Genomic DNA, 11,460 nt, shown 5'->3' on the forward strand with positions numbered 1-11,460 from the left:
GGAGTAAATTGTGGGGTGGGGAGGGGCTCAAGGAAGGTGGGCCTGGTGGAGAGGTCCTGAGGGTGGAGAGGAAAGTCCAGGGGAGCATCCAGGAGGCCCACCTTGGAGGGAAAACTAACCCTACCTTGAACGTATGCACCTTGTACTGCCCAGGGTCCGAGGCCTGTGCAGAAGGAGGGAGGCCTGACTTGACTGCCCCCCACTCCCTTCCTGTCAGAACTATATACCTCCCGGCAGCCTAGGCTCAGATCGGGTGGCCACAGCCTAGGCTGGGTCAGCTGGGGAGCCCCCTCTCCACTGACAGCTGCCCAGGCCCTCCAAGGACCCCAAGAGCTACAGGAACCTACATGTCACACTTCCTTGTCTCCACTGATGCGTCTGCTTAGATGACACCAAGCTCCAGTGAGCGCTGTACCAGGAGGACCGTGGGCAAAGCCTGCTGTGGCCGGGTGCTTAACCTGGGCTATCCCTTCCCCATAATCCTGTTTGCCCACAAAGACAACGAGTCTCCCAGAGGTTCAGTAGCCCAGACTGTGGTCACCTAGCCGGTAAGGGACTCCAGGCTCCTACCCATATTAAGCTAGTGTGGTGGTTTACGAACATGGACTCTGCAGCCAGAGGTCCTGGGTTCAAATCCCTACTCCTCAGGTACGTCAAACGGTGCAGCCGCTGTGGGAAACAGCTTGGCAGATCCTCAAAATGTTAAACACAGAGTCACCACGTGACCCGGCAATTCCATCCCTAGGGATCTACGCAAGAGAGATGAAAACACACATTCACACCAACACTTGTACACAGATGTTCACAGCAGTGATCTTTATAACAAAAATGTGGAAACAATCCAAACATACATCAATGGATGAATAAACAAAATGTGGTCTATCCAATACAATGGAATACTATTCTATCATAAAAAGGAATGACGTATTGACACACAGGCTACAACACAGATGAACCTTGAAAACATGATGCTCCGTGAAAGAAGCCAGTCACACAGAACCACATATTGTATGATTCCATTGATAAGAAATGTCCAGAACAGGCAAATCCCTAGAGACAGAAAGCAGATTAGTGCTGCCAGGGGCTAGGGAATGTCTGCTTATGGTTTCTTTTGGGGTGACGATGGACGAGTTTTGGAATTAGACAGTGGTGACGGCTGCACAACTCTGAATACACAAGAGGCTACTGAGTTGTACACTTGAAGAGGGTGAAGTGTATGGTATGTGAATTATATCTCAATAAAGCTGTTATAAAAAAAAAACCCTACTCTTCACTTGTTGGTTTTGTGATCTTGAGCAAAGTCCGTGTCTCAGTTCCCCCATCTGCAAAACGGGGCCAGTGATTGTACCTACGTGCTAAGGGTTACTGTGAGGATCAAGCGAGTTAATGCATGACGTGCTCCAAGCCGCTGTCTCACTGGACGCCAGCTCTTTCCCTCGGTCTGACTCTGCTGCCCACGCTGCTGTGGCTCACTGCCATCCACTCACCCACCACACTGCCCTCTGGTTCTGCACACTCGCCAGGCTCCTACCTTTTTCTCTTGTCCCCCAAATTTCCGTAAAACATACATGCTATCAAACTTATCATCTTGATCATTTTAAAGTTTACTGTTCAGTAGTAAGTGCGTTCGTATTGTTTTGTAACTGATCTCCAGAACTCTTCATCTTGCAAAACTGAAACTCTATACTCACTGAATAACAAGTCCCCACTCACCCCCCCTCGCCAGCCCCTGGCAACCACCACTTGACTTTCTGTCTCTATGAATTGACTTCTCTAGGTACCTCATGTAAGGGGAATCAAACACTATTTGTCTTTCTGTGGCTGGCTTATTTCACTTAGCATAATGTCCTCAAGGCTCATCCATGTTGTAGCATGTGTCACAATCTCCTTCCTTTTTAAGACTGGATGATACTTCATTATATGGACAGACCACATTTTGCTTATCCGTGCATTTGTCTATGGGCACTCAGGTTGCTCCCATCTTTTGGCTATTGTGAATGATGCTGCCATGAACATGGGTGGGCAGATGAGACCCCAAGCTTGTAAGCCTAGATCTCAGAGGTCCGAGTGTGTCCAATATATTACAATTAAGGCAAGGAAGAGTGTAAGGCATCCAGAGGTGAGCTTCCCCTTAGAAGGTGTAATTTAACACACTCACCACAAACTGAGTGGCTAAAGGTTTGGGGGAACTGGCAGCTGGGGCTGATGCTGGTAGGCCTGTCTGCTTGTGCCAAGGTGCAACACTGGGTCTTGGACAACCAGAACCTGACTGCTCCAGCACCGGTGGGGCTAGGCTGGTTTATTCAGGGCTGGTTCCTCAGACCGGAGGTCTGTTATAAGAAAAACATTTGCCAGGAAGCGCAAGCTCAGTCCTTTGCAACAGAAGACAAGTCAGTGCAGTGAAGCACTGGTCCTGAGGAGGCCTGGACATGCACCCGGCGTGAGGACAGAGGGGGACTAGCTCTCCCACCCTATACCCTGAGGCACAGGTGATCCCAGAAAGCCACTTACCCAGCCCCAGGGTGGCTTCAAGAGCTATCTGGCTGGATGAAAGCTGGCTAGGGCGATCACGCATTCTGGTTTGCCCTGTTGTCCAGGGTAATTATTTTTAGTGCTCCCTGTTATTCTCAGAAGTGTCCCCATTTGGATGATAAATTACATAGTCACCGTATCAGTTATCCATTGCATAACAAGTTACCTGAAAACCTAGTCGCTTGAAACAACAAACTTGTGTATCCCTCACAGCTCCTATGGGCTAGGAATGTGGGCATGGCACACCTGGGCACTTCTGGCTGAGGGTTTCTTATGAGGTTGCAGCCCAGGTGCTAGCTGGGGCTGCGGGCATTGGAAGGCTTGCCTGGGGCAGGAGGATCTGTTGTCAAGGTGACTCACTCACAGGCTGGCTGTTGGTGGGAGGCCTCAGTTCCACTCCACTGTGGGCCTCTCCACAGGGATGCTTGAGTGTCCTTACAACATGGCAGCCGGCTTCCCACAGAGCAAGAGAGAGACAGAGCAAAGCAGTGCCAGGCAGAAGCTATCTTTTTAAGCCCTAGCCCCAGAAGCCTCGCAGTATTGCTTCTATTCCCTTCTGCTCATTAGAAGAAAGTCACTAATCCAGACCCCACACTTAAAGGCAAGGGAGGTCCAGCTTTTGAAGGGAACAGTGTCAAAGAATTTGGGGTATTTAAAAACTACCACAGTTACTCTAATGCTAGGGCATGTGTGGTGGAGAGATGGGGCAAAGCCAGAGAGGACAGAAGTCAGACCAAAGAATATTCACAATGCCAGATAAGGATCGGGGGGCAGTCAGAGAACGGTTTTGAGCAAGGCAGAGATACAGTCAGAGATTCAGAGTGAACCATGACATCTACCCCAGCACCACCTCTGGTGAGGCCACAGGGCCTCCACTCAGCCCCCGCAGTACCAGCTGTCCCCTCCTTCTGGGTCTTTGGGCCTCTCACCCTCTACCTTCGGCAGAGAACACACCTTTTCTTCCCACTGGACCAAAGCACCTTTTGTGTCTTCCACTGGGCCCTGCACATAGCAGGTGCACGTTGCAGGGTTTCTGCGTGAACAAAACATACCAATTTGCACCAACCCCAAGCTGTGGTCACACGGGCCACAAGTCCCAGCCTGCACTCTGCATACACCTTTCTCTTTCCAGCCTCCAGGCCTTTGCTCCTGTGGTTCCCTCCTGCCCAGAGGGCTCTGGCTGTGCTAACCATTTGCACTGTCCTGGAGGCAGATGGGACTGGTGGCAAAGCTGTTTGGATAATTCAGGGGGGAGATGAGAAGGACTGGCGCTGGCAGAAGCAGGGGGCTCGGGTGAGGAGGGGCGGACCTCGCTAAGCAGTTGGGTGTGCGGCAGGCCAAGGACAACTCTGTGCTTTCCATACCTGGTGCTTGGGAGCTGGGGCTGAGCCAGCCCCTTACTCTGGGGCAGCAACAGGTCATGGATACCCCAGGCGGGCGTGGGAATTGGCTCTGGGGCTCACCCTGTGCTCTCCCCACCTCCTCCATCCTGCTCCCTGCCTGGCCTGTCTTCTTTCATCCCCAGCACCTCTACCGCGTGACGTCTCCCTATTCCACCCAGACTCAGCTCCCAGTGCCACCTCTTCTAGGAAGCCTTACTTGCTTGCAGCTGTGGGATGCTACAGCATTTTGGCTGCCCCTTTCAGAGCCCTAAATGCCTGGCGTCCTTGGTGAGGTACCTGGAGGGCAGTGACAGAATCTCCACGTCCAGAGTGTGACTGTATGCGCATGAGAAGCCTTAGAAAAATCCCCTAACCCTGGGCTTCTCAAACTCTGCCTCCGCAGACTGTCACTGACCAGCTTAAAGGGCATTTTCTCTCTCAGCTAATACTGACTGGAGTTTACAGTGAACCAGGCTCCATTTGAAGTGCTGGTCATGGTTTGCCTCTCTAAGTCCTCACAACAACCTAAGCAGTGGACATGATCACTATCCCTGTTTTAGAAACTGAGCACACAGAGAGGTCAAGCATCTTGCCCAAGGTCACACCGCCAGGATGTAGGGGTGCTGGGATTCCATCCCAGGTGCCGGGTCCCAGGCCTTAACTCCCCTGCCAGCCTGTCTTTCTCTAATGCAATCAAACAGTGGCTTCAGCCCCATGCACGCAAGAAAACAGTGGACTCTGAATGGACTCTTTGCAACTTTGAGCTTTTCTCCTGTAATGCCTCTACCCGAGACTTGCAGACTGCGGGTCTGGCCCGAGTGGGCAGTGTGGGTTGCTGTGAGCACGTGCTTACTGCATATCACTTCGGTGCTTTTTCTTGACAATCAAATGAGATGGACTTTCTGGACACAAGCATTTCACAGGCAAAAAAAAAGACGGTGCTGCAGCTTCCTGTCACCTGAACTTGCATTTCAGGATAATGATCTTGCCCCTGCCCCCGCTTCATTGCCATGGACTCTCAGTGACACCTCTGCTTAGTGGCCCCTGGGGAGTGGGTGTCCAAACCGGTGTGATTTTAGACCTGGCTGAGTGGTCTCAGGACAGGTTCTGCGACCACACTTCCTGGGTTCAAATCCCAGCTCTGCCACTTCTGTGTGTCCTTGGGCACTCAAGGTCCTCAGTTTCCTCATCTGAAAAATGGGGACAATCCAGCTCCAACTTTAGAGGGCTGCTGTGAGGATTAAATGGACTAACAGATATATGGTGCTTGGAACAGTGCCTGGAATGTAGTAAATGCTTTATAAGTGTCAGCTATTATTGTTGTCATTGTTGTTTTTACCGTACACTTATTAATTATTCCCAGTTTTCCCTTCTGGGGTTGCGACAGCAAACTGGGGTCCCCAGGGAGCCCCACCTCCCAGAGGCCACAAGCTTCCAGGCAGCCGGCCCCAACTGCAGTGGTGGATCCTGATTAGTTCGTGATAGTCTCATTTCCTGTAACTGTGACTGGTGGAGGAATGCTCATGGGCCTAGTTCTGACCAATGAGATGAGAGTCTGTGTGTGAGGGGGTGTGTTCCCAGACAGGTTTTCTCATAGACCCTGGGAGGCAACAGCCCTTTCGCTTCCCTGAGTCCTTGCCACCCTGTCCTGTGACTGCCCATAATGCCTGGAGCTGCCCCAGCCATTCCACAGAGCCAAAGAGAAAGACCGGGCCCTTGATGACATCATCAAGCCTTTAAGTTACCAACCCTCAAACAGCCCGATTCATGACCTCATCGTGCAAAGTTCATACTTCTTATTGTTTGGGCCAGCTTATTTGCAGCCCAAAGGAGCCTGCTGAGAGTCCACGGTTGGTCACATTACATCTTTTTGAGATTAAGCCCATCATACCAGAGGAAGGGTCTGAGCTCAGCTGTGCTCTCAGGGAAGACTTCCTGGAGGAGGTGAGGTTAAAATGGAATCTAAAAGAAGGAGCAGGTGGACAAGGGGGGCAGGGCAAAGAGCAACATTCCAGGCAGACAGACAAAGGCCTGAGGCTAGAGACACTACAGCGTGTGTGTATGCACGCAAATAATCTCTGTGGCTGGGAGCCATGTCAGATGAGACTGGAATGGTGGGGTGGGCTGCGGCGGGGCCCTCGGCCAGGCTACAGAACCTCAGGCTATCACAGGGCGAAGCTCTGCGGTAGCCTTGATTTTGCTCAGCCAGGGTCTCTGCCTCCAGCTTTGTGTCTAGAATAAGTGTACTCAGCCTGCCTTCTGCCCCCTATTCCAGCTACACTCAGATGCTACCCCGAGAGTTGGGGCAGGGGCACTGGGCCTTGTTTCTCCAGGTGTGATTCAGCCTGCCGAGCCTCTTCCAGCCCCCAAGGCACTCAGAAAAGACTCTGGCTGGAATCTGGGTCACTCTGCACGAGTCAGACATCCATCAGATAGGCAGTTACTAAGTGCCTACAAAGCAGTGTGCTAAGCACAGCAGAGAAAGGACCTGGTTCAAATCCCAATCCTGTTTCTTCCCAGCTGTGTGACCTTGAGCAGGCCACTTTACTTCTCCAAACCCAGTGTCTTCATCTCTTTGGAACAGATGGTGAAATCAGTGGTAGCTCTATTATCTCTGGTACTGGAAGTGGGGTGGGGGGAGAAGGAAAAGATAAAAAGATGCACAAAAAGCTTCCTGAAAGTAAGGTTTGTAATCTAGGTGGTGGGAGAATAAGACAAGCAAACGATATACTGTTATGGAAAAAAGTTGAGAAGTGATGAAAGGTTAAGGGGAGGAAGTAGTAAGTCTAGATGGGAAGTGATGAGGGACATGCATTCCTGGCAGAAGATAAGGGCCACAGAGGCAGGGCAGAAGGGATGCAGAAAGATCTACAGGTTCCATCCTGTGCTCCTAAAGCTTTAGAACAGTACGCTGCAAATACAAGGGGTGGACATAACTGTTGAATATGGGTGTCAATGAACCTGTAATAGCAAATCTCTGAGCCTGAGCCAGAAAGATGCTGATTCAAATCTAGGCTCCACCACGTACAGCATGACCTTGAATGAGTCACTTAACGTTTGAGCCTCAGATTCCTTCATTGCAGATTCCTTCATTCCACCTAATTCACAGAGTTGTACCGTGGCATATGCAGGATACTGAACTAAATCCTATTTTAAAGCCCTAAGATACAGTGCCACCTCCTGCAGGAAGCCTCCCGGACTCCCTCAGGCGGTCCCCCAGATCCTGCTCCTACCCCCTAGGTACTCCCTTCCCTGCTGTATTGTGATCGCCTCTTCTTCCTTTCCCACCAGGTTCTGGGCTTCAAAGAGGAAGAGGCAGGGTATCTCAGCATCTCTTGAACCTAGCTGCACCCGCACACGGAGTGGGCATCTACTGATGCCACATCCCTCCCCAAGCCTCCACCCAGGTAGACATGAGAGGGAGGAAGTGACTAAGTCTGCTGGGGGTGGAGGCAAGAGGGGTTCAGGAAAGTTTTGGGTGATAGCACTAGATCTTGAGGGTTGAATAGGAATTTACTGCTGGGGGGTGGGAGGAGGAGGTTCCAGGGAGGGAGGGAGGGGGGCGGGGGGAGAGAGAGGGAGAGAGGGAGAGAGGGAGAGAGGGAGAGAGGGAGAGAGGGAGAGAGGGAGAGAGGGAGAGAGGGAGAGAGGGAGAGAGAGGGAGGGAGGGGGGAGAGGGAGGGAGGGGGGAGAGGGGGAGAGAGAGAGAGAGAGGGAGAGAGAGAACTAAAGCAGGGAGGTGTGAAGGGAAGTAAATTGTGGGTCACATGGTATTTGCCAGAGAGTGACTAAAGATGAGAATTCTGGCTTCAGATCCCAAAGGGTCTCAAATGCCATGCTGAGGATTCACCCCTACAGGGAGTGACTGAAAACTTGTAAACAAGGCACAGTGACAAAAATGACAGGGCTATGGGCCACCACTTGGGGGCAGGAACTGATGGAAGGATCAAAAAAAGGACCAAAAGTTCTACCTGGATGACTGATCATTGAAAATTGCTTAAATAATATATCCACAGCCCGCTACCCCTTATACTTGCAGAAAAGCCAATTTCCACAATCATTCCATGCTACACACACACAACAGCTCTGTGAAACCTAGGGGGCCAAGTGGTGCTGTCTTCATTACAGATGGACAAAGGCAGAGCCAGAGAAGGAAAGGACCTTGCCACGGTCACACAGGCAATGAGGGGGCTAGTCACAACCTGAAGCCAGTGTCCTGGCCCAGAGTGCTGGGGAGGCAGGCCTTTGGCCACTTGACAAATGTGCTCAGCACCTTCTAGGGCTAGACCCTGCAGACATGGAGATGACCTTTGACCTCTGAGCCATCTTGAGACTGGACTGGTCACCTGGGCCTCAGACCAGCTGCCTCTTGCAAGAGTGGGAGAAGCAGGACCCACTGAGGGGTGCGGTTTCTGTGGTCAGACAGGTCAGCAGGGGCTCACCCCCAGGACAGGCCTATCTATGAGTCCTCCAAACTGGACCCTGGGATGGGGGCTGGAAGAGGGCCAATCCCTCTGTAAAGGGAAAGGGGCAGAGGGAGTGGCCCTTTGCTGCCTTTCTAAGAAGCCCCCAAATGCCCCCTCCTCCCAGCACCCAGGCCCCGCACAGCAGCAGCCTGAGTCATCATCCCGGTGGTTTGAATGGTAGCCGAGAAATCAGCCAGGGGGCTGCCTGGGGCTGACGGCCAAGGGTTGGAAAAACAAGGCCATTTTCTCTTAACTCCAGCCTTGGAATCTCAAGACAGGCTAGGGGTGGGGAGCAGAGGGCAGGTAAATGCAGAATGGGTGGGTGTCAAGAACCAGATGGGGCTGGGGTGGGGGGCGACGAGGAGGGGGAGGTTCAGAATCTGAGCTGTTGGCTTTTGTTTTCAAATGACCTGTTTAATAATTACCTTTGCAATCAAAGGAGCCAGGGCCCAGAGAAGGTGAGGATTCCAACCCTCCATACCACAGCAAGCAGCCAGAGAAGAAAGTAAACAAGATGCCACTGGCTCTCATTCCATCTCGCAAACAATGGCGGGACTGAGCTGCCCGCTCACACACACACATCGAAGTGAGATTTCCAGGGAAGAACTTTAACAGGCAGATAAGAGGCTCGGACTGAATTATTTCCCCACATCCCAGGAGCTCCCCTGAACTCAGCACCCAAGAGGTGTTAGCCTAGGGTTCCGGCATTTTAACATTAACCTTGACCTGTAATTTATTCATTCATTTTGCAGAGAAGGAGAACTACCTCCGCCTCAACGCCCGGAAAACCCAGCCAGCAACAACTTCATCCCTTTCAACAGTCACAATGGTGGACAAACAAGGGATTTAAGTTACAGCGGCTAGCTTGCACTCACACTCCACTGGGCTAGGGCTCCTTAAAAAAACACCACTCTAATCCAAGCACCCACTGGGGCTCACAAAAGTCAGAACCTGACCGGCAGTGGGAAAAATCCAACTTGTTTTTTTTTTTTTTTCAACCTCCCAAGGCCTTCAACTATTTTTCCTCCTGCAGCATCCAAGCCCAGCCTCAAGGCAGAGCCATAAACACGCCTGCTCCTCCCCCTTCCACGGTTCGGCAACCGCCCCCCCGCCCCCCCAACCTTCCCGGACCCAGAGGAGAAAGAACCACAGCGACCCTCACCCGCAGCCCCCTCCTCTGCCCTCCCCCAGCCGCCCGCGCCGGCCGCAATCCTCGTAGGCACCTTGAGATAAACACCCACTAATGATTTTATGATTTTCTGCTCTGGGTAGCCGCGCTCAGCAGAATCCCTTCCCCCGCCCAGGCGACGGGGGCCGGCCCAACGGAGGGATTGGGGGATGGGGGGGCGTTAGTTTGTTTTTTACACTGCCGCGTCTCCACACCTGTTTTTCATTCATTCATTCGTTCGTTCATTCATTCATTAGCGGATTCGTCACAGCTGCCTCCCCGGCCCTCTGGATCTCGGGGAGAGGATGGGAGGGGGCTAGGGTGGGGGAGACAGCGGCAGGGGTGCATCTTGTAGGGAGGGTCAGGGGGGAAGGACCCCGTTGGAGGGCATTTTGGGTGGCTTTGTCAAACACAAGACGAGCGATGCGGCGGGGGCGGGGCGGGGGCGCTCCCCGGGGCTCGAAGTTGTTTTCCGAGCCGCGGCGGCGAGGACAGCCGCCCGGGTGCGCCTCTTTGTCTCTCCCCGGCCGGCGCCGCGTCCCCGCGCGCTCACCTGGTCTTGGAGGACAAGAAGGCAAGTTTGATCAGGCCGTAGGTGAAGAGCGGGATACTCTCCTTGGCGACGCTGGCAACTTGCAGCCGGTGCTCCAGTATGTGGAGTTCCATCGTCCGCCCGCGCTCCGCGGCAGCTCATCCGCGGGGGGCGAGCCGCGGCCCCCGCCCCCTGCACGCCCAGCCGGCACCAAGCGCCGCGGGCAGCCGGCCCGGTGACCGGGAGCTCGGCGCCGGGCGGGCCGGGGCGGACAAAGGGGAGGCCCGCCAAGCCGCGAGGGGCCGCGGGCGGCGGGCGAGGGCGGCAGCGCTGGCGGAGCAGCAGCGCGCGGCGCCCGGCGCGGAGAGCAGCTGGTGTTCGCTGTAACAAACAACTTGCCACTCAAACGTCGACCCGCTGGGCATGCGCGGCCGCCGCGGGGCGTGCCGGGACTTGTAGTCGCGCGGCCCGGGCGCCGGCGGCCGCTGATGTCAGGGGCCGGGCGGCCGCCCTAGGGGCCCGCCCGATGCGCTGAGGGAAAATGCTGGAGCGCGGGCCCCTACGGGCCCACGGGGAGGCGAAGGGCAGAAGCGGGGGCCTTTCGAGCCAGGCTGAGCCTGAGTGCAAGCGCTGTCCCTCAAGCTCAGGACTAGGCGCTTCTGGGCGCAAAGCGAGTCGTCCACAGAACTCGCGCGCTGGAGGAGACCTGAGTCTGGGAGGGGAGAGATTTGGAGAAACCGGTAATTACAGTGCAGAGAAGCAAAACAGAGAGGGGTGCGGGGGACAGAGACGGGGCCTTGGGGGGTTTTCTGGAGGAGGGGACATCCAGGCTGGGTTCTGAGGGATGAACGGGACCTCGCTGAGGAGGGGGAGGGGGCGCGCGGGCTTGGAGGCCAGCAGTCTTCCAGGCAGAAGGAACAGCGTGTCCAAAGGCACAGAAGCGTGAAAGCGCCCACGGTGCTGTGTTTGGCTTTGTTGGAGCGGAAAATGTGAGGGAGGAGAGGCAAGAGATAAGGCAGGCGCAGTCACCAGGAGTCCGGTCGAGAGGGTCATGTGTGCAGAGCTAATGAGGTGGCCGTTTATCCGGCGGGAGAGAGGGTGATGGGGACTGCGAATTAGGGAAAAGTCCGAAATACACCCGAAGGGCTTCCCACCCCAGGGCCGGTGTGCCCGTGACTACGTCCCGCAACGGCTCCCCCTTAATGGCTGCCTGGAATTTTGAAATTTTCTAGGTTAAAGTTACTGGTGCTCTGCTCCTTGGCAGAGTAATTTGGGGACGTGATGGGTCAGGTTTACCTGCTGGGCCTGTCTGGGAACTCTCTTGGAGGAAGATTCTGGTCATGCCCTCTCACATTCCTCTCTCAGCCCACCTCTGTGAAG

At 54.1% G+C, this 11,460-nt stretch overlaps 1 protein-coding gene across 1 annotated transcript in view; it reads right to left on the bottom strand.

Annotated features, from left to right (window-relative positions):
* Positions 1–10,214, bottom strand: part of CASTOR2 (cytosolic arginine sensor for mTORC1 subunit 2) — a gene marked incomplete at its 5' end in the record, with an annotated part of 53,055 nt that extends 42,841 nt beyond the window's left edge. The window contains one exon of the mRNA XM_082856611.1: positions 10,102–10,214. Within this exon, the coding sequence (XP_082712737.1) occupies positions 10,102–10,214 (113 nt within the window). The remainder of the gene's footprint in view (positions 1–10,101) is intronic.
* Positions 10,215–11,460: the final 1,246 nt, after the last annotated feature.

This window comes from Leucopleurus acutus (genome assembly GCF_964270905.1).
Source record: "Leucopleurus acutus genome assembly, chromosome: 16".
Lineage (NCBI taxonomy): Eukaryota > Metazoa > Chordata > Mammalia > Artiodactyla > Delphinidae > Leucopleurus > Leucopleurus acutus.